The sequence below is a fragment of the Mytilus californianus genome, unplaced genomic scaffold, assembly GCF_021869535.1.
Source record: "Mytilus californianus isolate M0D057914Y unplaced genomic scaffold, xbMytCali1.0.p SCAF_11, whole genome shotgun sequence".
In the NCBI taxonomy this organism is placed as follows: Eukaryota; Metazoa; Mollusca; class Bivalvia; order Mytilida; family Mytilidae; genus Mytilus; species Mytilus californianus.
In genome coordinates, this window is record NW_026262593.1 from 42,978,470 (window position 1) to 43,005,589 (window position 27,120).

Here is a 27,120-nt window from a genome sequence, read left to right on the forward strand (position 1 = left end):
AGATGTGGTATATCATTATCAATGAGACAACTATCCACAAGAGACCAAATCTGTTTTAATGTCTAATTCACCCAAATACCTGTTAGATCTAAAGTTATGTAATCAAAGGTAGTGATAAGAAGTTGGACAAGGTCGTTTAAATCAAATTAACTATATACCTACTTATATAAAAGTACACTTTTATGTTTAAAAGATTGAAAGCTTTTAGTTTATAACATTTTAAATGCTTAAGAGCCAGTCTGTGGTAAAACCATGCAAAATGGTCCGAATCCAAAATTATCCGATCAGACTGATATTTTGCCTTTTTGATACCTTATATGTAATTACTGTTTGTGCAAAATATTTTGAAAAAATATTCAGCCATTATTTGTGTATGCAGAACATTCGATAATTGTCCATTTCTGTACTAACAAAAGGCCATTTTTAGCCTATTTTAGGGTATTTTGACCTGGTTTTTTGTATTATTATAGAAAAGTTGCAGCTAAATGATAACTAATACCTTAACAAACAACTTAAAATAAAAGAAAATTAGGATAGTTTTCAAAGTTTTGACATTTCTCAATACCCCTACTGGCAGGTTGATATTTCATGGTTTTGAAAAAGTGCCGATTCAGCAAAATTTTTCTTTTTTAAAGACCTGAATCTTGTAAGATCAGGTTTTGTTTTTAATAAAATGTAATACAGCATAAAGCTTATATATGTATCTACAAAATGCAAGAAAATGATACCTTCTTACGATAAAATAACAATTTAAGATGGACAAGATGGCAATTTTGCCGTATTTATGAATTTTTTATTGGTTACAAGAGAAACTTTACAAATGTATGTGATAGTAAAAATATAAGAAAATAATGACAGATATAATGTTTATTGCTTATCTTGTTTGATTAAACTCAGTTTAACTTAGTTTTAATTGAAAATATACTACAGAAGTAAGCCTGGTAAGACCCCTTTTAAGCTCCACAATTTAGCATTTTTACAATTTGTTTATTAAAAATACATGTATTAACTTATCGCTACTTATTGGAGTCACTTTTCAAAAGTAGAATACTTCAGTTTATTTAAAATCATTTTTTAATGGGCTGTTTTTCTACAATACTATGAACAGTCAACAGGTACTATCATCATTAATTTATGTAAAATTTCTGAAATCTTCACAATTTTAGCATTTGTGCTAATTTTAGACGTTTGTTGTCTAAAATGGATATGGCCACTTTTGTTTAGTCTTGATATTTAAATACATGTTGTATTAGATGATATTACATAAACATATAAAAATTGAGCCTGGGTGCTTCTTACCTAGAAAAGGGGGTCCATTGTTTTATATTGGAATTAATCTTTATAAGCTTTTTGTCAAATATCAAGCAGATGCTGAGAAAAGTGTTACTTAAATTTTGTGACGCTGACATGAATGACAGATAGTGATCTCTATGTAGCTTCTGGGGAAACAGTCGACAAAACAACAATGTTAAGTTTCCTCATAGAATGTAATCTCCAATAACTTGAGGCATGTGAATAAGACATGTAAGATGTAGTTAGCCTATTACTACCACAGACAAACAAAAATATTTCAAATGGAAATAAAATTTATTTTATACCTACATGAATAAAAACAAATATACAGATATATGGTTCAACTGTGGTGCAGACATTTTCATTAAAATGGTTATATAATTATTCAGGCTGTTTGCTTATAATTTTACTGTCATATAATATTAGCGAAGTCTGCAATAAAGGGAAACATGCAAAACGGTCTGAATACATGCAAACAGTAATAAGATCTGAAGCCAGGTCGGATGACTATTCAGGTCTAAGTTAGTAAGTATGCATCAACAAGAGCTTCAGTCAAAACATCCTGTTGTAATATTGACTGTTTTGTCTGTTTTCCTCTTTTCTACTACAGATCAGAACACTTTATCGACTTGTATTGTGCAGGTACAATATAGTTCAAAATCAAATCAATAATTTCTGATGATATTTTGTAGAAAAAGCCATTGTACTTTTTGATACATCATCCCATGCCAGATTCAATTGGTTCCTAAATGATGGATACTTTCCATTTCAAAGAAAATGCAAGCCTCTGTTGAGTTTCTCCCGGTCAGAAATGATATCTGTTTCCTAATCTGATGCTTAATATTATGAACAATTAGTTGATGCTGTGAATATACTCCTATGAGAAGCTGAGCATCTTTAATTTGGCTTTCATCTCCATCTAAAAAGATAAAAAAATAAATCTACAAATGTACTTTAAAAAAATAATATATCCCTTATTAAATTAAAGATAAAAGAATTCTCAAATATATAATGTCCATGATATATGAGATAACTATGAAATCGTTTTGGTTGGGACCCAATGAAAAAAAAAATATATAAGATATCTCAACTGGTGGAGTAAAATCATTGCTTTGCCACATCTAGTATATCTGATAAAACCTCAATGTCTTAATGCAAAAACTTAACCAAACCATTCATGCAGAAATTGTAGGCCAAAGTGACCTTATCAATAGTAACCATGTTGTACTACCCAAGATATCTATCCACTAGCTATAGTCAAGTATCAATGTAATACCATGTCTATTACAGAGAGACCTAAACACACAAAATTAACAAAGTTGCTCAAGTGGAAAATGTAGGTCAACATTACGTTTATAAAAGTGAATCATGTTGGACTATCCAAAATCAATACACTGGTTAAGTATCACAAAGCTATACAATTTTGTACCCGAGATGTTGACCTTAATGCAAAAAACTTAACCATGTCACTCATGTGGAAAATGTAGGTCAAGTTGACCTAATTTTTATCATTTACCCTATTGCTCTACCTAAAACCTATCCACTGGTCAAATATCATAGCTATACTACATGTTTCATGACTATATCTAGTGTCACTTAAGTGAAAATGTAGGTCATAATGACCTAACTATAAATGTTAATTAGGAAACTCTAATATGAGGTCCTTGATTGAATCCAAGTCCATGATAAAACTAATACAAAGCTATACCCAGTACTGTAAATTCAGAAATTATTGCGTGCATTAATAACTGCGATTTTGTAATGTAATTTTAGACTGAAATGCGTATTTAATTTTTGCAATATTCAGAAAAATCCTGTTTAATTCATATAGTAAATTGCAAAATGCGAGTTTAACATGTTTAAATTAGTGCGATTATAACCCTGTCGCATTTTTCACAATAAAAAAACATCGCAATAATTTCAGAATTTACAGTAATATTTTTGACATTACCACTTTTTTGGTAATGGTTAAAAATTTTACCACTGGTCATCTCATGATTTCCTAACCTCCACCCCTTCCCACTAAATGTATCTCTGTACATTTTACAATCAGTTTAAAATTTTCAAAATGCCTTTCAATTGCCCCTGTAAATTAACTATATGGGGATGTATAAGAACCCTGCCACATCCAATCTCTGATTTTGTTAGATGAATTTATGCTTTGTGTCAATCTGATGAGTTAAGCCTAAACGGACACATGACTGATTTCAATGGTACCATACACACTAAAAACATCAATAAAACACGATCATATCAATGTCCAGATGAACAATGTTTCAGGTATGAACAACCAATCAATTTATAAACCTGTTGTTCTACGGCATAATGTCAGTGAATAAATTATAATAGACAAATCTGTTTTATCAAATTAAAGGTTAAAACTAATTTATTTACAAAAGGCATGCCTCATTCGAATACATGGACATGATGGAGACATTATTAAAGTCAGTAAGCAGAATAAATATCAAGACTACATGTAAAACGTCATACAACTTCAAGTGAGAAACTCACACCCTATCACTATAAAAATCTAGATTTTGTGCTTTCATTTCAGACAAATAAAAGGGGAATTGAGATTTTAGTGACAAAAACAAAACAAGTTTAACCTCACTACATTTATGTGTGCCCTTTCCAACTAAGGAATATATTGTAGGTTGGTTTTTACATGTAGTACCGCCGGTATGTCCTTGCTTCAATAGAAATTTATAATTTACAAATTTTTGTATCTTGACCATATATACATGTAGTGCAGGTTGTTTTTTTTATATTTAATGACTCATTTCTGGTAAATTACAGCTCGTAATTAGATGGTGGTTGTGCGTGTTGCATATATCACATATCTACATGCATTAGAAATAAATGCCTTTTTCCATATACATGTATATATGTTCATTGTATCACATAATTATATACCTCGCCACTATGTCATGCCTTGAACATGAGGAAAGTTTGATAAACAGGCCTCACTGCCCACAGTGCTGTGGATAAATTCAAGGTGGTGGTTGTGTCCTTTTTACAAAGATAAACTTTGTTTAACAGATGAGTTGTATAGTGCTTTGATTGTCCACAACAACCTCCAAGATTAGAAAAATCGGACCGAACAGACGCGTCTGCTTTTCATCACTGGAAGCTGCCATATTGCCAGTGAAAGATTTCCACTAAGGGAGACAATTTAACCACACAAATAACATTGAGGCTACCTTTCGGTAACTTAATGTTAAATTTTGCAAATTAACTAGAAAAAAACCATACATTTAGCCAGAAATATTTTTCAACATAAAATAAATGTCACCTTAAATTTCCTTATATAGTAAACAAAACATTTTAAACAATTGTCATTCTGTAGTTCAAATCCTTAAAACTCACTGTGCAAGTTTTATCACTACTCAATATAGCAGGGGCGGATCCAGCCATTTTAAAAAGGAGGGTCAACCCAGAATAAAGGGGGGTTCCAACCGTATGTCCCCATTCAAAAGCATTGATTGTCAAAAAAAAGGCGGGGGTTCCAATCCCCAGAACCCCCTGGATCCGCCACTGTATAGTAACCTTTTAAAAGTGATGAATTCTGAGAAAATTCTTATGAAATCAGGAAAGTATGAATTTTATAATTTTTGTGCAAATTAATAACCAGATGTTCTCCAAATTTTTCAAAAATTGCCTCAACAATTGAAATTATTTTTTTAAGACAATCAAATCCAGTTGAGTAATTAAGTAACCGGGTAGGTAATGTAATATAAGGTTACATAATGATAGCATTAATTGACTTTTGACTGTTTCTGGGCAAGTCTTTTGGCTCATAACAAAATTATGGTGCTATACAGTCAATGAATGAAGAGAAAAGCTATTTGTTAGTAGTGGATTTTGTTCTCATTATAAAGTTAGGAGATGTGGTAGACATGTAATTGCCAATCAGAAGTTATAAAAGGCCCTGACATAGCAAAATAATTCAAATAAGAAACCCAACAGTCTGAATTATGTACAGACAACAAAGGAAAAACAAATATGATATATATTGTAGTAGAATCCTTAAAAATCAGGAGACTACAGTTATGTATTGAGACAAAATCTTGAATTCTTCTAGAACAAGGATAATCCAACTTTTTGTGGGTTTTCCTAACCAGTTTTGGCTTTTTCGTGAACTTACACCTGCATTTCTTTCAATTTTGACAGGAAATTTACGGGTATGCTAAGAACAAAGGTAAAGAAATCTGCATGTGGATTCTATACTTCTTGACAGTAGGTTTACTACGGTTATTTTTCTTCTGGTACCCACATCTGATGATAGCAGCCACACATGAGAAAAGTTCTTTAAAACATGCAGTAGTTGTTGTGCTCAAGGTAAAATATGATTTGTATATGGAGAAGTGATTCAATGCTTACTTGATAGGTAAATTAACAATACCTTGTAAAAAAAAGTTAATAAAAAATAACAAATGATATATCTACCATTTTCATTTGTACAATACATGTTTCTTGACTACAGCGGATTCATTATTAATTGTGGGTTAACAATTTTTGTGGTTTTTGTGAGTATGTGTGAACCAGGAATTTAAATGTTCAGAAAAGTACAAATTTTCTTTAGGCATATATACAGACTTAAGCAAAACCACAAAATAATCAAATATGAATATTAGCAGATTAGTAAATGTTTTTGCCAAAGTGCATCAAATGAGCTTTTACCTATGTCAGTTTTCTTTGTCTTTTTTGGTAATTGGTTTATAAAAATCATTTTCTTATCAAAAATCAACTATGTTAAAAAGTGTTAATCATTACATAGCAGTCAAGGAGAATAATTTTTAGTGTATAGTCTTATATTTTTTACAAATATGAATACACCAAGGAAATATTTATTGCTTTCTTTGAAAGTAAATGATTTGGATTTATATTAACAGACAATGCTTAATTTTCAGTTTTAATCACTGCCACCAAAAAACTTTCTGAAGGAGAATTAGTTTTTGTTCTTTGTTTCTTGGGGTTGCTCTGTCACGGAATAGAAGTTCCTTCATGATATAAGTTCCAAATGGAAACAATATTCTAGAATATTATTTCCACTGAAATAAATATTACAGTAAATGTTCCCAACGGAGTTAATGGTATAGAATATTTGTTCAAACGGAAACAGATATTATGACATTGTTTATAACAAAGTTTCCAGTGGAACTTCTGTTAGGCGGAACAAATATACGTTGACAGCTTATCCTAAATATGTATGAAATATTTTATTATGGATACTAAGCTAGCAATACATAATCAGCAAATATCTTTAGGTTGCTGCATATACTTTTATCCTTTTTATCCTTTTATTAAGATTAAAAAGATAATGTAGGTTTTAAATGCAATCATTTAAAAAGTAAATTAAATAAGCTGCTGCGAATGACACTTTACAGCCTTAAGTGTGCAATGCAATTGACAAAAATCAGAAGTGTGAACATACTAATAGTATCAGCCCATGTTTATGCAACAAAAGTATTCTACTTTTCAATAAATAGCTAAAAGTTTACATTTCTAACAAATTTGTAAAGATGCTATATGTTGGGGCCAAAAAGGAGTCTTACCGCGCCTTAACTTCTTTATATTTATCAATATTTGATATCAAATATTTATAAAATATTATATGAAAATCCAGTCATGACCGGTATTGTAAAACCATGCTAGTATGAAAAGAAAAGGCGTTGAAGTTTTATATCATTTAATGGAAACAAGTTTACATTTGAGATCAGATAGTATCTCAAGACTACTTTTTATATCATACCTTCTTTATACCTGCAGATTGTACATAGTTTTAAACATTATTAAGTCCTAAAATTATAGATTATCGTTGGTTATCTCAAGGAGATTGATTTTCTCGCTTGAGCCGGTACGGCGAAAGTGAGAAAAGCAATCGAGTTGAGATGACCAATGATAATCTGATTATCGCTATTTTACCTATAAAGACGTTGTTAATTTCCTTGACAACGGCACGTGTTCCCTTAGTTTCTAGCGGTAATTTTCATATCACTCGACTCCGTTTTCATATCACTCCACTCCGCTGAGAAAGGAAATTATCAGTCAGCAAGATCAAAGGAAAAAATCGTAAAATAGCGATAAAGATTTATATTGCTCCAAATCTTTGATTTTAGAATTTAGCCCAAATGTTGACTTGATATTGGCCTAAACGTACCATTTTTTTAACCCAAATGTTACATCAATTAGACCTAACATGCATATCCCATAGTGTATGCATGATTTTCTTCAGTTTTAACATGTTTAAGGCTAATTTCAATTTTTGTAAGTCAGAAAATTATTTTCAGGAAATCCTGGTGTCATTGTGACTTTATTGAATCATGTTTTTTCCCCTAGACCAAACCTATTTGTATAGACCGGCATATATATAACTGGTATATAAAAATAGTAATTGTTTAAAAAAAACGCAGAATTTATAAAGTACAAGATAGGATGCTTATAACCTGTTTGTTTAGTCATGCACTTAATGTTAAAAACCACAAAACACTTATAAAAAAAAATAAATAATCATGTACCATTACACTAATAAATAACCTTATAACATATTATTAATTTTTTTCCTCAATTAAAAGTGCATCCATCACTTTGCACTTGACAATTCATATTGTCATTTCCGGATGTTGCTAGAAATTGACTTTCTGAGGTTGATCTATATGCATAAATTTTATTGCATGACAGAAATGCAATTGATTGAAAGAAAAGCTATATAATACATTTTTATTTAAGTTTTATTTAATATCTAGACTAGAGACATATATTACATAGGCAACTAGACGAAATCTCAAATTATTAAGCAGCCCTCTTCATTTCATTGGTAATGTTAAATTCCTAACGAAAATGATTGTCTCTCAGAAATCATGCAAAAATATTTAGATAATTCCTTCAATACTGTAACCTTATCAAGAAATCATTTAGATATTAAGGTTAATCTACACCATATTTGTACTATGAAAAAATATATCAGCCGTTCCAACACGTCTCTCTTTCTGTAATATCTTGATGTCAATCTTTCACTTTCATTGCTCATAAAATCTTTATTTCAAAAGATATTTTTTTCAAACATTTTAAACCAATTTCGAGAAAAACTCAAAAAATGAGAGAGAGAAAAAAGAAAAGAGAAGGAATATGTCAGTACGGAAAAAAGGAGTCTGCAAAAATAATGAGAGAGTCATAAGTTAAATAGATTACATGCCATTAAAATGGAGTTGCTAATCACTTGTATTATATGTTTCTGTCTATACACTATGAATTTTATAATATATCAATGCATATTCATATTTTTGTCTACTTTAAATTTTTGTTATGTTAAAGACTAGACTTGAAAAGCCAGCTTAAAATAAAATGAAATGTTTGTACAGTCGTTATGAAAATGTGAATTGTGTCTTATTTAACGTGTTATAACTAAATTTGTTTTTTAATAGGACCAGTATAATCAATGGTTTGTGGCCAAGGTTAAATTTAAAGAGAGCAATGGAAGGGATGTGTAAGTAATTTGACACATCATTTGAGTTTTACATGTGCTGTATAAGTGTCTGTGTAATTCAGTGATTGATTATATCAGTAGGTTAAAGAGCTCTAAAAAGCTCATGTTCAATGTTGATTGTATATATTTAAACTTTAAATAAAGATTACTTTCCTTTACTTAACATAGTAATTTATGTAGCACCCTGGGCACTTGAATAATTTCAGAAGAGATGCACATTTTGAAATAGTGGACAAAATGTAGTTCTTTACCTTGCCTCATACACTCAGCTTGGAGCTCCTTCTGGAATGCAATATAAAAAAAAGAAGATATAGTATGATTTCCAATGAGGTAACCCTTCACCAGAGATTAAATGATGGAGAAGTTCCTATTTGATAGCTTGATGGAGCATTAGTTTATGGAATCAAATGTAGTCTCTATGTAAGATTTTGAATATATATGTAATTCTTATTTGTTCCATCGCAAATAAGTATTTAATGAAATTGAAATAAAAAAACAAAGAAACAGAATTAAGGTGGTACCAAACACCTTGACTAAAATTAATTCAGCTCGTTTGATTTTCATAAAATTTTGACAAAATATTTACTTTGACCCTTTGACAAAAATGTAAAAATTTCAAAAAACTTGAACCACACACTTTATCGGAAAAATTTCATTGGATATATAGCAGTTGACAAACACTAATTATTTTTTATAAAAATCAAGTTCAAAGCAGCCTGTATTTTAAATGTAGATTTTATCATTAGATTTATGCCCCAAGAAAAAAACAACCCAATAATTTTAAAACATTTGACCTGGTTTGAATAAAGCACTTAAACATTCTAAGTGCCAACATTGTTTAAGTTATATTTACAGAAACATATTTTACATAATAACTTTCATATTCCTCCATCACTTTTTCAATGATAATTTTTACTCCAAAAATATCAGAATTAAAACATACACATATATGCATCAATGAATACTGCAGGGCTGAAACAAGAAGCCTACCTTCCATTTCTATAAAAAGTCCATTTAGAAATTACCCTTTGTTTTGAACAAAATTATAGAAAGAGCAGACATTTTGTTAACCCATCTATGTGGAAGACTCGAGGTGGAAGATGTATGTTATATAGCACATTATTTTTTTGTTTAGCTCTATGGAATGCTTAATGCTCACCAAGTATTAATGAAACTTTTATTGAAATTTAGGATATCTGTCAAAGCTGTAGAGAATACATCTGATTTATAAATACATATTTCAAACATAAATACACATAATGATATAATCTGCGAGCATTTTTGAGATCTGTTGGACACCTACATCATGTTTGTTGATGTTTTGAATTTCTAGATATTTTGAATTAACTTTAAATTTCAGTTACACTTTTCTTTTGTACTACATAATAGAATAACTTCATTTTCAGTCAGCAACCTATCAATGATAACTTGTAACATTTGAGTATTTTTCAGATTTTACATGACAAATACTCCCTGTTATTTGATACTTGAATTGCAAGTCTGGGGTATTCTTAGCACTACCATGTGTGCATGTCTTGTTTTATGTCAATGTATGCTTTTCTTAACCATTAAGTTGGGCATGACACAAATTTTGTAGTAGAAACATACTTTTGAAGTATAGGGCACTTCAGGGGAGGGTGTCATAGTGATAAATTTTCCTTTTCTTAACACTTATAAAAGCCTTCATAATTTTAAATGGGGGTAACATGTAGATGTAGAATGATTTTACTATAATGCTTTATTTGTTTCACAGCCAAAGTCCAGAGACTGGACAGGAGAACAAAGTAGAAGTTATATCTTATAAGAAAGGAAATTTACCAAATACACCACTTAAACAGGGAGATGTAGTAGTAAGTAAAAACAGTACCAATAATACTTCATAACTATATTGACAAAATTTTCTATATATAACTAAAATTGTGTTGATTTTATTTTGATATTTTTTAATTTTATAGATAGGAATATACAGATCAACATACATTGACATTTTTATGTGTTCATATTTTAAACACTGATCTTTTTTTTATTTTTTAAATCTGCATATTTTGAACACTGATCTATTTTAAAATCTATATACTGTTTAAAACAACATTTGACAAATGCATGAAAATCTAGGACAATAACATAAGTTTGTTAATATTCTATCAAATTATACCTTTGCTATTATAAGATAAAAGCAAACTAATGTGCAAACTTTTTTTTAACAATATGATATTTTATTTCAGTTGACCGAGGTAAAGTTAAAACACTATGGCTCATGTGCGAATTTTTTTTAAACAATATAATTTTATTTCAGTTAACTGAGGTAAAGTTAAAACACTGATATCATTCAAACAATTGTCTGATCAAACTTGTTAGCCTGGGCATTCAGGATTTCTGGAGCTTTTTTCTAGATTGCTTTAAAGTCTTATTAAAATATTTTGTTTTAACAGTGTTGATCTGGTAATGTAATGTTAAAGAATTTGTACCATAATTTACAATGTAATCACTTCAAAAGACTTCATAAGAACAAAATTTATAAGGCCATTAATAAATTTAGGATTTTGTGCAATGTAAATACATGCATCTATTTTTAATGGTAGTATTTTTAATGATTACATGGCATATACTGTGGACTCATTATTATTCTTGAGATACCAATTTTTGTGGATTTCTTGGGTAACGGTAAAGCACAAATTTAAATGCTCAAGGAAGTTCAAATTTTTGTATAGGCTCGTATGCCGACTTTGGCAAATCTAAAAAATCCAATATACACAAAAGTAAAATTTCCCCTCCATCCAAGAAAATTGGTATCCACGAAAATAAATGAATCAACAGTATTTTGAAATGTGGTACAGATAACTTAACCTCACTATGACCTTTGAGGCTGCTTTACTAAACCTTTAACTGAATATTTGTGCAGCTTGTAGTGTTCATGCTTAGTTGTGTAGGCTGTGATGTGACACTTGTTTTGGGGTTTTTACACTAATTATCACAGGTTATGATATTGTTCAGATAATTTAGTAAAGTGTGGTTTTAGTTCTTTAATTCACAAAGCAATTTTCAAAAGCCTTCTCATAAAATTATACTGAATTCTTGCAATGTTTTCCAGAAATTCTGTTGAATGATTTTTGTCTCGCCTGCGATGAACGTTGAGGTCAGCGAGACATAGGGATTGTTTTTCCGACTCCGGCGTCAGCAATTGTTAAGTTTTCTGCTTAAGTTAGTTTGATAGGAACTACTTGTGATAGATCATTGATATTTACTATGAAGTTGCATTACTGTCAGTACATATCAGTTTAAAGACTATTTTGAGGCCCTGCCCCCTAGGACATGGTCCAGTGACTTTTAATTAATTAGCAATTTTCAATGTTAAGTTTCCTGCTTAAGTTAGTTTAATAGGATCTACTTATGATAGATCAATGATATTTTGTATGAAGTTGCATTACTGTCAGTTCATATCAGTTTGATAACCATTTCGAGGCCCTGTCTCCTTTGTCATGGTATAGTGACTATGAATTAATTAGCAATATTTAGTTTTTCTGCTAAAGTTATATTGATAGGAACTATTTAAAATAAACAATGATATTTTCTATAAAGTTACATTACTGTCTGTACATCTCAGTTTGTCGACCATTTTTAGGCCCTGCCCACTAGTCCAGTAACTGAATTAATAAGCAATGTTGCTGTGTATCAGATTGTCTTTTTCTGAAGTTTATGCTGATAGGCGAGACATATCTCCGTGTCAACATTTTATTATAAAAGCTTTTTAGAATTACAGTAAAACCTGTGTAAGCTAAACTCTTGTACTTGTCTACTCTGAGCTAAATTTTCAGTCCCTAATTGGTTCCATTTAGACTGTTTTACTGTACTTCCTTTTAACATTGATTAAATATATTTTTGAATTATTGCGAAAGAAAGTTTTCCTAATCCAGCACTTATTGATTAATTCACCTGAAATTAAAAAAACTTTTGAGTAGATGCGAATACATGTATCAACTCACAAAACTGCATGTGATGTTGTAATTGTTCAATATCAATAGTATATTTTCAATCTGTTCAATATAAACTCTGATTTTATCATAAAAAATTGATTTCGGATAAATTTTATAGCATTGTTTCTTTTAAAACTTGCAGGTTTTTTGTGTTTGTCATAGAATACGTTTAAGAAGGCCTTAATTTAAACATCGTCATTTTGCAGTTTTTATTTGTCAAACACACAATAAAACAAATTTCAATAGGAACAATGTTGAAAATTTTGCCAGAAATCATTTATTAATGTTTTGATCAGTGTGTATATTGAACAGATAAAAAATATATTATTGATATTGAATAAATACAACATCACATGCAGTTTTGTGAGTTGATACATGTATTTTCATCTACTCAGAAGATAATTTTTTTTCTTCAGGGAAGCTAATCCTAATTTATGCGTAACCCATCTCTAGCTAAGGGGTTTAATTGAAGGTCACATGAATACGGATTCAATAAAATTGAATTATTCACTTTCAAGTGAATAATTCATCAGCTATGTTTCTTAGCTTATTTTGACAAAATTGAACCAAACTGGCTGCTATAAGCGAATTATTATTTCACTTTCACTTTCATGAATGATTGAACAAAACAAAATCAAATTTTATTTTTTTTTTATAACTCGTGGCTAATGGTCCCAGAGAATAAACTACACAGAGATCAATATCTATTGTATTTATTCAATGGGACAAGTGAACTGACAAAAGTTTAAATCGACAGGTAAACTGCAAATGATTCTGTGGAAAACTCCCATTTCTTTTACAATAATGTTTTTGAAATGCTTAAAATGTTGCCTTTGCCTATGCATACTTCTTCTGAAGTACTCGTAATGCTTCTAATCACAATGTTCCAGATTCTTGTCTTGACAAATTTTTCTATATCTAAATTTGAAGTCTTAAGTGATACCTTGCCTGTGGTTATAGGTAAAACAGGGGTTATAGTTAAATCAATATAATAACCTCCTGTTGATTAATTAACTAATTACTTTAAATACTGATATTTTCTTCGGTTATATTTCACGATTTCAATGCATAAGCTTTTCGTACAGAGATTAAATTTGCTCATCAATGACAAATTCACACTTCATACCAATAATTTTGGCTTTTAAAAACAATTTGCACTGAGGATTTTTTCGGGCAGTTGACAAGAACACGAAATAAGCAACAACCGAAAAATATCTGCATGAAAATTTACATCTTGGGTAATTAAAGTAATTTTTCCTTATTCAAGGATGAAATAAACTAATGAAAAAAGGCAAAAAGTCAATGATAATCCTGCTTTATACTGGCCTTAGCCTACTTTGACTAAATTTGTAACAGTGACAAAGAGAAGAATAACAATATAGTTTGTATGCATGAAGAAATGGCAGAAGTTTTACAATTTTTAAATGTTATTTTAATACCTGGAAGTGCAGATAGTTTTAAACTCCTTTTATTATCCTAGTAAAGTTAACCATTTTCTTGACTTGTATGACAATTTTCACAAAAACCATTGAATATTCTTTACATTTGATTGCGACCTTATTTATTACTGTCAATTAATGACTTTTGTCTTTGATACTGAACTTAAATCATAACTGGTTATATTATAATTGATCTTTTAAACAATAAAAAATGTTTTAAAATTATTATAAAAAGTAACTCATTTTTCATGAAGTCATTACAAATAACATTCTTTTGTATTTTCAGATGGAACAGAGTCTTATTCGATTTTTTATAACAAAGAAAGTGAAGTATGTGTGGAACACAAGTTCTCAGGAATTTGAGAAGGCAAAGTTAGTTTTTACTCAGTTTTTTGCAATCAGTATAAATTAGGGAGGATTTCAAATACATGACATTTATAAGTCAACTTGGATATAAATCAATTTTGTTTAAGTAATTTCCCTTAAAACATAAAAGGAAAATAATAATAAGCTATATTGTTGATTTTATCAATATTCATTTTAGATATAAGGGGCTCCAGCAGGGTACCTCCCCCTTTTCGGTCCCATGTTCACATTTAAAATTCAATTGCCTCAGATCACCAGGTTACTTTAAAGCAAATAAAAGAGTTAAATAAAACAGATTTGAACATGTTTAAAGGTCAAAGGTTCTTATAAATAAGACCTCAGGTTGCAAGGTCGCAGGTCAGATTTGTCCATGTTGGAGCCACATATATAGAAGCTTTGTTTTATATTGATATCTCATTTGAGTTTAAAACTAAATTATATTAGAAAACATATGTACCAGTTGTACCCTCTTGTAAACTTTAAACTGGACAAAGGGGTCTTTAGGTCTTTTAATGTTCTCATTTTTTAAATCTTTTTACATAGCTTTTAATTTTGTATATCTTAATCAGATTGAAAAATAGGGTGTTTTCAAAAAAACTGATGGAGTTATATTATAAACTCCCATTCAAAATATTTGAAAACTGGCAAAAATTATATTGGGTGACTTTTAAAAATTTAACTTTGTTTTTGACACTGAAATGTATCTATTTATACAGAAAAATAAGCTTATCTAAGTAAAACTTGGGACCTCATTAACAATGGTTGTAGGCATTGTCTACATTATTTCTTGCTTAAACTTGTAAGTAATACCAAAATACACTTTCTCTGTGAATTCCTTTTTGGAGCAAGGATTGTGCTGTTTATTTTATAAATCAGCATATGAGACAAAGTCATTTTCATTGTTACATGGTATGGTTTGAAAATTTGAGTAAAGAAGCAAATCTGGATGAAAATATAGAAATAAGAGATATAATAGGAATTATGAAATTAAGCAAAACAGAAAACAAATTGTGGCTCTCTATGTTAAGTTTTTCATGTTTGGTAAATTATCTGCATTTCTAAGGTAATTATGAACTTTTAATTGAACAATTGATTTGTCAACACGTGTAAGCTAACTATGGACTTTTTATTTAACAGAGGATTAGACCATTCAACAAGATGCTCATACTTCCATGAAGCTTCAGGACTTAGTCATTTAGAACAGTCTCAAAGGTAAGATCCTTGTAAGATAATATGAAATGGTCTATCCAATTGAAATACAGATCCTGTGTCCACTCTTCGCTTACAAGGATCTGACTACACTCCGTCCTACTTTCTGTTTTAATAAAATTTATATCAACCAATGAAATGTCTGCCTTCAAATTTTTGAAGGTGTGTATCATTATGATGAAACCTGAGGACCCTGAAAGGTTGTTAAAACAGAAAGTAGAATGGAGCGTTTTTGGATCCTTGTAAGTGAAGGGTAGACACAAAATCTGTATTTTAATCAGATTGTACTATGGTTTGAGAACATGTATGTAGAACATTACTTTTTGGTTTACATGAGATAATGTGTACATAAAAACAGAGCATATATTACTTACATTTAAGGTGACTTTTCAAGATGATGTCATATTACCTAAATAATATTATTTTTTAGCTCACCTGGCCTTAAAGGCCAAGTGAGCTTTTCTCACCACTTGGCGTCCGGCGTCCGTCGTCCGTCGTCCGTCGTCGTCGCTAACTTTTACAAAAATGTTCTCCTCTGAAACTAATGGACCAAATTTAACCAAACTTGGCCACAATCATTATTAGGGTGTCTAGTTTAAAAAATGTGTCCGATGACCAGGCCCGCTAAACAAGATGGTCGCCATGGCTAAAAATAGAACATAGAATGTAGATTTTGGCTTATATCTCTAAAACCAAAGCATTTAGAGCAAATCAGACAGAGATAAAAGTGTTCAGCAGGTCAAGATGTATCTGTATGGCACGCCTGAACCACTTTTATAGATAATCCTAGATTATCTCAGATAAACTAGGATTATCTCACTGTTTTACATTAAGCTCAGATAAACCGGGATTATCTCGATTTTTTCAGATAATCCCGGTTTATCTCAGAATTTTAAGAAAATCCGGGATTTTCTCAGCTTAATGCATATTTGAGATAATTCATTATATTCCTCACAAAATTAGATAAATAATTAACTGGAGAAAATCCGGGATTATCTGAAAATTCTGAGATAATCCGGGATTATCTGAGAATTTTGAGAAAATCGATTAACTGAAGAAAAAGTAGCCAACAGAAAGGTACGACATATTGGAGGAAAATTTCATGGTCATAAGGGATAAGATATAGATACAATGGTGCATCTATACAGACAGAGAAGAATGAAAGATTACGCTCTTACGGGAAACGTTTTAGAAGTTTTAAATTTCCAAATTTGATAAAAATAACAATTGATTTATTCAGGATGTACATGTATGACAAGTGTATCGATAATAATGAAGATCAGAGGGATCTAGAATTTAGAAGTTTGTCTTGAGAGGTTATTTTAAGAGAATTTGAATGTTAAATCCGTATTTGTCTTTATGAAGATAGTGAAATATGTTACATAAATCTGGCATCCGCACAATTAACTAGGACAAATAACTAAAATGTTGAAATAAGTTAAGCAAAGTTGAAATACACCATTTCGAAGTTCTAATGAGTTTTATTTTAGAAAGTTATAATCTTTAAAAAAAAATATCACGCGCCGTTTTTCTTTCCTTAATTTTCCCTATTTAAAGAGTAAAATATAGTGCAGGAATTTATCATCCATTTATTGCAAAGTGTTACATTTTAGTACTTACTTGGTAAGTTGTATAAAGTGTTTGTTGTCAATTAGATAATCTAATCATGATAATGACAAATGTCCAATAAATGAAATATTTATTACCTTACAACTCTATTATATTGTTAATCAGTTTGTTTTTTAACGACACGTGGCCAATGCATAATTAACCTTTAAACAAACGCTGTTAAAACGGGGTTTTGATCCCTGAAGGACGCCACACTTTGCAATGAATTAGATCTATATTTGTTAACGTTTTCAAATTAAATAAACTGAATGGATTTCTTAAAATTCTCAAATGGCTTTAATATTATTACAAACAAAACGAAACGTTTATTTAACATTTTTTGCAACTTTTATCTTTATTTTTGTTCTAAGAAAACCTTTCTTGCTTGGTTAACTAGTATGTGTTGATTACCTTCACTAATTACTAAAGATCAGACGACCTAATTAAGTATTTGTATAGACCTAATCAACATGATAATTGGTATCGAATATGATCATCGGTCATGCATGACATATTCCAAATAACGGCGCGTGTTAATAAAAACTTCAATAACTTCTGAAATATTCAATTAATTTTATTCAAACAAAAATATTAAGATAAAAAAATAAATAATTTATCGGACGCATACCCTCAACGCCCACTAAAATATCTATAACATGTCCTGAGTGCACTCAGGAGGCCCTGAGCGGTTTTAAAACGTACCGCAAAATTATTACTTAAAATGATTTTTGTTGACTGTTAAATGAAATACATTTCAATTCATGGAGTGTCAGTGAGTTATAATATATTTTACAAATGAGGGCCCCACTTTGGTAGTCCAACTTGAACACATTGAGCGATCGTATATATGCAATCAGGAACAGATGTATCCACGAAATTATATTAACATTTTATGAACTTGCCTGCTTTAATAAATAAATCATGTTTTAGTTATAACATACACTTTTAATGTACTATTATTTATAAATCAATGTTTAAAATTCACATATATGTGCTAAGATTAAAACTTCGTGTAATATTTTAATACTTTATTCTTGTAAAATTTTTCATTAATAAATACTGTTTAAACTAAGATTAAAATTTCATGTGTCATACGGTCATTCCAAGTGTCATTCGGTCATTCGTGTTGCGTATCTCCAGTACTTCTCTATGGATAAGAGCTAAAACTACCAAAAACAAGTTCACCAGAATTAATCGAAAACTTCCAGAAAAAGCTACTAATAAGCTTATACTCTCATTACCAACTTATGTAGCAGATGTTACTATCAACATCCTAAACGGAATACTACCAGTAGAAGCCCAACTACATATCCGAGTACTTGGACTATTGAACAACATCTGTAATCAGCCCGAAAAAAGCATAGATAAATTGCTAGCTGACGACAACTTAAACTGAAAAATAGCCAAAGTTCTAGTTGCGTGTCGCTATAAAACATATGCGCAAGAAATACGATCTACAAAATGGTACATGGACAACACCATCAAAAAAATATTATGGACCTCCAACATCAAGAAAACAGTACAGAGCTACTAGTCTAAGAGTAACTTCAGTAAAAAGCAACACTGTATTCTATCTTCGAAGGCCGTACGGTGACCTATAGTTGTTAGTTTAAACATATTTTATTGTTCAAAAATGACAAATGGATTAGACACAAGTTTTTCAACTTAGTAACGTCACCTATTGTTGTCAATTTCTGTGTCATATGGTCTCTTGTGGAGAGTTGTCGCATTGGCAATCATACCACATCTTCTTTTTAATTTCCAAAACGACGAGTGTAAAAAAAAAAGCAAATATGCAAACATACAGCTTGATTTATATTTACAACAAAAACAAAATGAAATACAGGAACAAAGACTCAATGACACAATATGTCATGACGGAGGAAGGCACATGCATATTTGGAAGGGGCTAAAAAAAGGTCTAGTGCCAAACCATACCTTAAACTGAAACTGTACACATGGGATAAGACCGAAGTCAGAACTTAAAGTAAAAATTTGTTGTAAAAAGGTCCAGGGTACCGTTTCACAAATCCTTCGTAAGTCTATGTGTCATCGTACGTTCATCGTAAATAAATCGTAGGTTTTACAGCCGTTTCACAAAGCCGTCGTAAGTTAAGATGAGCGTAAATAATACGTAAATCCTGGCGTGACTTACTACAGCTATACCCAGTCGTATCTCGATCGTAGTTTGTCCGCGAATATGAATTAAACCATATCTAAGATGGCTTTATTCTCGATCAAGATGCCGCAAATGTAAGAAGACGAAGAAGAATCTTCAATATAAGAACCACACTTTCTTCGTTTGATCATTTTAAAAATGAAATGGATATTATATCCAGATACAGACTGGATAGACACAGTATCAATGAAATAACATTGGCAATAGAACCAGATATAAAACATGATACAAATAGGTCCCATGCACTTACTCCTGAAACGCAGGTTTTGTTAGCTTTGCGCTACTCACTGGTTCTCCGGTAAAGCGCCCATTTTATGACATTGATTTGTCCCACCGTAACAAAGGAAAACTAACGACTTCGAGTTATATACCCGTAGCTTGTTATACTTATATCTGAGATTTTTATATTTCTTTATTGTCTATATTTTTAATTTTTATAAAGTTAAGTACATATTGCACAACGATAGTGATCGTACCGGCCCGCCGTCAAAATATAATGTTTTCTTCGTAAACCTGTAATACCCGTTAACGGATAGATGACCAAGCAAGACTAAATATTTAGCACAACATTATGGAACGCGGGAATCACATTAATAGATAATCACAGTTTATCGGGGATAATGATAGTTTATAGGTCGATCATTATAGTTAGTCGGCGTAAAGTATAATTTACGGTCGACCATCATAGATGATGTAATCAATGCGACTCGCGCGCAGATATTGATAGTTACTTTTTTGATAATGCATTAACGGTCGATAATGTGAATTGTTTCGATAATGATAGTTAACCTCGATCAAGTGAATTAAAACACGAGTCGTACATTCGAAAACTGTAATTAAAACTGGAAATGCTTGCCGATTGTAAAATCGATTTTGATTGGCGGTCAACTTTTTTCTACTTTCTCTTTTGCGAATTGATGTAAGCAGCATGGATACAACAATCTATATGTTTTTGGAGGTGAGTGACAGCTGTAAATTATAATCTTATGTTATTTAAGGACATTAGTTACTGTAATTTTTGTAATACTGATTCTCATTACTCCTAAATATATAGACCTGAATCAAGCGATATTCCTCAAATTCCTTGACAGGTCAACGTCAAAAGACCAAGGTAGCCTGTTGTCACCTGGCATTCAGCTTTTCACCCCATGTGCCTATAAATTGCGTTTGTGTTATAGGGAAGGGGGTTTTGAAATTGAATTATCGCTGCTTGCAATTACCGAAAATAAGTATCCGAGCACAGTTACAAGCCCCTGTGACAGGATGAAGCTGTTTAAAACAAATAATCTACAGGACAACAAAGGCAGTCTGACTACACCCAGCCCCTACTAACGGCAGTGGATTGTAGGGGTTGGGTCTAGTCACGAAATGTGGTTTTCAATTTTTAGTCCAAGTGCTTTAATCTTGCTTGTCCAAATAATTATGACATCTTGTGAGGCTAGTTGTATGCTCCAATTGAAGGGGTATTATATTTTTTGGTAAATGTATCTGTCCGTCTTCTTATCTGTTTTTCAATCCATTCATAATAAGGTTATAGTTTTTAAAGTAGTTTAGGGTAAAGTTGTAGTCACTTCAACTTGAAAGTAATTAATAAATGTTCCTTATGATGTGTTCTTTCTAATTTGCAATTCGAATTAGGGCTTTGATTTCTTTTTCATGCTTCTGGTATGCGGTAAACGATTGAAAAATAAGGAACAAGAAGTCACATCGGGACCAAAAAGCACAAAACAACCCAAGGCCACCAATGGGCCTTCTACACAGCCAGAAGTCCAATAGCCAGAGACTGGCTTGAGCAGGCCCGAAACACTAATGTATACTAGTTCAGGAAAATGGCACCACTCTACCATCCGAAACAAAGATATGAACCAAAATGAAAAAAAACACTTTCAAGACTAACAAAGGCAAGATGTTCCTGACTTAGGACTGGCGTAAAAAAGCTGCCGACTAAAACATGTTAACTTGTGTGAGATATCAACCTTCCCACTATAAGTACATTTAAATAAACTTAAAAAAAAAAAAAAAACCTTTAAATATCCTTTTTGAATTAAAAAAAAAACCTATACTTATAAAAAAAGTTAATGTTTCAAACATATAAAATTCATCAAGAGTAGACCGAACGGAAAACTATAATTTTCTAAAGAAGATGAAATTGTTATACCACTTGCTTGCGACCTGGGAGTAGATCAAATGGGAGTAGACCAACTGGGATGTTACCATTTTCAGTACCTGCTAATACCTAAAATTATCTAATCAACATAAATATAATTTTATGGTACATGTACTGTATTGTACTGTAAATTAATTTTTTAAAGCCGTGGGCTCTGATGTAATAAAAATGTTCAGAAATACAAGTAGGAGATAAATAAGTAAATTGAATGTTTTTATTAACATAAAATTTACAAAACTGTCTGAACCAAGTATAATGAACAGTTCTTGTAGTATAGGCAATATAACTGTTCCAAAGTTCATCACAGCTTGATTTTTGACCGTATACTTCTGAGCTATCTTAAATTATATAACTGATCTGAAGAAAAATCAAACTACAGTTGGTAGCAGACCAAGTATAACATGAAGTCAACGCGCGTTAACGCCACGTGAACATATTTCATTTGTTAACTCCAATTGTTGCGTTTAATATAATTACGTTAACGTGGTCACAGAAATGTTTGAATCTTATGAATTTAATGCAAGATAAAATCAGTACTTTAGAAATCATTGAAACATTTTGATGATACCGAAATACAATCAATGGATTTAACTTCTGTTTGGATATGCCAGTTTCGTCCCATTTACAATGTTTACGATATGATAATTTGCAATGAAATACATTAGAAGGCTTTGTATTTGACTTGGAAGGTCAAACTGAAATTTACAGAATTTCAATCAAAATAAAAGTTCATCCAATATTTTGAAATTTTAATTGAATGCAAGACATAAATAGCAGTGCTTTAGTACTTCAGTATATCAGTTGAAATAAGAGTAATGACACCAAGAATGCAATGAATACATAAAATTGCGTCTGTTTGGGGTTATGAGTTTCTCCAGTTTACACTGGTTGAAATGTGATCATTTTTTTACTTAAACTGAATCTCTCCCTTTTGGGCCGGTCACCTGCGATGGAAATCAAAATACCCTATCGTTATTTCCTATCATCATTAGAGTTGATTTTATAGTATTTATTGAATGATTTGCACTGTACAACCCTTATTTAAATTGTAAAAAGACATCATAGGTCAGCAAGAATGATAGTCTTACTTGATTCCATATACCCAGTTGATAAATAACTTTAATATATGTGTGCTCAAATATTAAACAATCATTGGGTGTTGGCACTTAAATTATTTTGTGGTAGGGGTGAGCAGCTGAGGTGTCATACCCTGTCATATATTGTTTGACAAAAAAAGACCATTATAACTTCATTACACTATTTCATGGAGAATAATAAAAGATTACATAATTAAGAATATCAAGCATAAGATAGTATATTGCCTATGATATCATCATATATTTAATCTTAATTTCTCAACCTTAGCATATGTCGTGTTGCTTATAATAATAGTGACATATTGCAGTTGTTCACCCCTGACATTCATCACAAAGTAAGTCCCCGATCCCCAAAGACGTTGGCTTTAATGCAGAACTTTGAAGGAAAAAAAGGTGGTATCGCATAACCTCCACCTTTGTAGCTCCATACGCTTAGCAGGTATGATACAAAAGAAATGGCAACATGGAAATAAGCAACAGTCCTAAAGGTGGTGTTAAACACCATAAATCAATCAACCATCAATGTGCATAATCATTGTACATCGTCTTGCATGTATCAATAAACTCATCATAGATACCAGGATTAAATTTTTATATTTACGCCAGACGCGTGTTTCGTCTACAAAAGGCTCATCAGTGACGCTCGAATCCAAAAAAGTTTTAGGCCAAATAAAGTACGAAGTTGAAGAGCATTGAGGACCAAAATTCCTAAAAGTTTTGCCAAATACAGCTAAGGTAATCAATGTTCATCTGTCAATTCCATGGAATTATATGGAAAATAGCAAATTACATGTATACATCAAAATTCAAATATATATTACTTGTACTACTATACCTAAAGACAGACAACATTTCCATTGTGATTTCTGGGGTCCTAATTTGAGGCTCTTACGTGTGTTAAAATACTCAAAATGATCTTAAATTAACACCATTCCTGTTTCAAAGGATGTTGAACTCATTAAAGAAGGAAAATCCCTAGCGACTACATTTTTCCTATCGAATTCTAAGTTCATACGTACATGTTAAAAACTGATATTTGTTTAGTTATGAACATTCGGTTTTTCAATGAGATAAAGGAGTGGTCATATACTGTAATTATAAGGACACCTGTCTAGTTTTTAAAATTAACTTATGTCTTGAAGATTAATATTGGTTATCTATATCGTTAGATTGGTGTCTTATTGACGTGAATCTAACAGGCTCTATTCCAATAACCATGTATTTTGCGGTAGTTGTGTCTGCTTTTGATTCTAATTTAACATTTAAGCTTCGGATGTTTTTCTCATTGTCTACTATTATTATTGTGTGGGGTATGTAAAAGTTGCACTCCAGGCAGGTCTACCATTCCAATACAATACATTTTTTACAGTTGGATTAACTAGTGTATTTCAGAGTAAACATCCCCACCACAGGGCTCTATTGACTTATCTAGTTATGTAATCAACTATGACAAATGCAAATTTTTGTAGAAAGTTGCAAACAGATTAATCTCAGTTTGACGACTATTGAGTGAAGAATAGTGGTACATGTGGTCTTCATTTTTACCATTTTACATTCAAAAAGGAATTGTATTGGTAACTAAAAGCAAACGCGTTTCATTTGCATATTATGATTGCTGTATATAAAGCATGCATGACCTGCCAGTTCTCTTCTGGCACAAATGCACACTCCGTTTGCACAGTATAAACATAAAGGATTATTTCAGCTCTAAAGATTATTTCACTGGTTATAATTTTTATTTGATTAAGAAGATATGGCCATGTGATGCTCCATATACACTGAAAAATGTTTAAGTTATAAACTAATATATTTACAGCCTGACACTTCACTCGGTTGCACATAATTCAAATAGCAATACTACGCAAATTCTAAATGACCGAATTAAGAGATGTTTTGATAATACTTCACTTATGATCACGAGGAAAAAGACTGATCGCATCATATAACGTAGATTTAAATTTTGAAGTTCATTTTTTGTTTTGTGTTTTAAAAAGAAATATTTCATATTGATTTTTACGATGTGATATGACCCATCCACATATCATGTTCGTCAATGTAATTTCACTTTAAATCAATTACAGCCAAGTGTCACAAGAAAGAAATTACAAATATAGAGTTAAATAGTTATTGAAATCTTTGTTTGCACATTATCGGTAATATTTGTAATTTTCTACATGTTACAAAATGTATGCTTGTATTTTTTTAAGTTACACTAAAAAGAGTATTAAGAAAAACCTTCTGTTTCGTCGTTTCTATTATGTCATTATACTGCCTTTATGATGTATGATGCTCATTTTTTGGTTCGATATCTTCTACAAGTTACCAGAACTCATCAACGAAACCATGCTTATATTTAATACTCCAGATGTGCGTTTCGTCTACATAGAACTCCTAAGTAGCGCTCAAATCAAATCAGTTTGACAAAATTATTAACGACGTTGAAACCAAGTCATTAACGAAGTAGAAGACAATTGCACACCAAACTTTCAACTTCATGATAAAATTTCCAATTTCTCAGCACTAATATACCCTCTGATTCATCGTTTGGCGTTTGCACATATCAGTTAATAGGTTAATCTCGTCCATTTTATCACTATTCCTCATTAAAGGGGTTGTACTTCTTTCATAAAAACTACGCGAACAGAGTTGTGAGGAATATTGATTATAATTGACACACTACATAAATTTCACAATCACCATCATCAATTGATCGACCGATGCATGTGTCGGTGTCTTAACTCACAAGCGACATGTTTTTGCGGTCTCATATCTTCATATCCATATTGTACCAGAAATGTGGTGTGATCTGTAATTTTACTGATGGTGTCCAATGCCCGATTGTGAAATTTTGAGCAAGTATTGATTTGCATGGCCGGTGATACTTACATAGCAGGAGCCGCTTACCGTGTCGACGCACCCGGCCTCGTTCTTTTTGGAAGTCAAGCCATTCTATCAGTCTTTTCTTGTTCCCTGCTTTCGTGTCTTCTTGATCGGTATATGAGATGTTAAATGTTTTATGGATAATAATTGCCAATGCACTTACAAATGTAACATAATATGAACAGACTTTCTTTATGAATACTTGGAATCAGGAAAAATACAACATTAAGACGATTCTCAGTATTGTACTTTGTTAATCTTATGAAAGTTATGATTTGACATTTTTAAGTTTTATGGTGATTTATATATTTTTGTCCATTTAAAGAGAACTATAAATATATTGTATTGTTAATGCTGTAAAGTGATATTATGTTTTCGTATATAATCACGCCATCAGTATTATATAATCGTCCTTGGTAAATGTACATCGCAGGTTTTTTTTTTTTATTTAATGACGCACTTGATAAATGTTTCGATCAAAACTTAGAACCTTAGCACAGCTGACATATTTTCACATTTAGTTTAAAATGGAAATCCCGTTTTCTATTAAGTTGCAACTTTGTTAAATGAAACAGTTAGCTTATATAACCTTCTCAAATTCAGAATAGTTTATGCATTATACCCCCCACAAAAAAAAAAAAAAAAAAAAATAAAGTACACAAAAAAACAAACACAAAAAAACACAAAAAAACGCAGTCTTAAAATTTCAAGCCAAGGTTGACAATGTCTTTTCGAGGGGTAACAATCTGCTCTATCACACTCTCCGATATGTGTTATTTAATTCATTAAACTGAATGTTCTGTTATTACTGTCTATTAAATTTCAAATTCAAAGAAATAAACTGTGACGTCTTGTACATAACAATCATCAGTATTTATTAAAGCGTACACTTGATCAAGCGTCTTTGTGAAGGGTAATAGAGTGTTTGCCATGGGATAGAGTAAATTGTCTCCCTCCTATCAACCAATCAAAATCTAGCATTTTGACATGAAGAATAATAAAACAATATCCAACGGTACTTAGGAAAGAAACATCATAACTAAATACATGATTGTTGGATCTATAAATACCGAGACACGTCGTATAGCATGCGTATTTACAATCGGCAAAACAGTCATATTCGGGTCACGTTCGGTACTTAGCAGACAGACGATGTAGATGATAAACCACAATCTAAGACGTGGTAAAAACGTCGTTAGTTAGTTAAGATCAACCAATTCGTGATGTTGTCCATAAAATTAACGGAGTGTCATTTTTCTCATCACTTGGCGTCCGTCGTCCGTCGTCCGGCGTCGTCCGTCGTCCGGCGTCGTCCGTCGTCGGCGATAACTTTTTACATTTTGAACTTCTTCAAGAGAACCACTGAATGGAATGAAACCAAACATGGCATGAATGTTCCTTATGAGGTGCTGACCAAGTGTT

At 31.3% G+C, this 27,120-nt stretch overlaps 2 protein-coding genes and 1 long non-coding RNA gene across 6 annotated transcripts in view; 2 read left to right on the forward strand and 1 right to left on the reverse strand.

The window, feature by feature from the left end:
* Window positions 1–27,120, forward strand: part of LOC127720129 (polyamine-transporting ATPase 13A3-like) — a 202,396-nt gene that overhangs the window by 127,317 nt on the left and 47,959 nt on the right. The window lies entirely within an intron of this gene.
* Window positions 1–27,120, forward strand: part of LOC127720128 (polyamine-transporting ATPase 13A3-like) — a 206,462-nt gene that overhangs the window by 19,092 nt on the left and 160,250 nt on the right. The window contains exons 1-2 of one of the 4 annotated variants that reach the window (XM_052226568.1): window positions 14,289–14,564; window positions 15,696–15,770. The exons of 2 other annotated variants lie outside the window; for them this stretch is intronic. In XM_052226568.1, coding sequence (XP_052082528.1) covers window positions 14,479–14,564; window positions 15,696–15,770 — 161 coding nt within the window. In that variant the 5' untranslated portion in view covers window positions 14,289–14,478. Of the gene's footprint in view, window positions 1–14,288; window positions 14,565–15,695; window positions 15,771–27,120 lie in introns of those variants that run through there. One more of the 4 variants, XM_052226566.1, reaches the window with a different exon arrangement.
* On the reverse strand, window positions 1,569–26,949 carry LOC127720131 (uncharacterized). Its single transcript, XR_007990634.1, has 2 exons — window positions 25,705–26,949; window positions 1,569–2,212 (listed from the first exon to the last, which is right to left on the reverse strand). It is a non-coding gene; the product is annotated as an uncharacterized LOC127720131 (long non-coding RNA).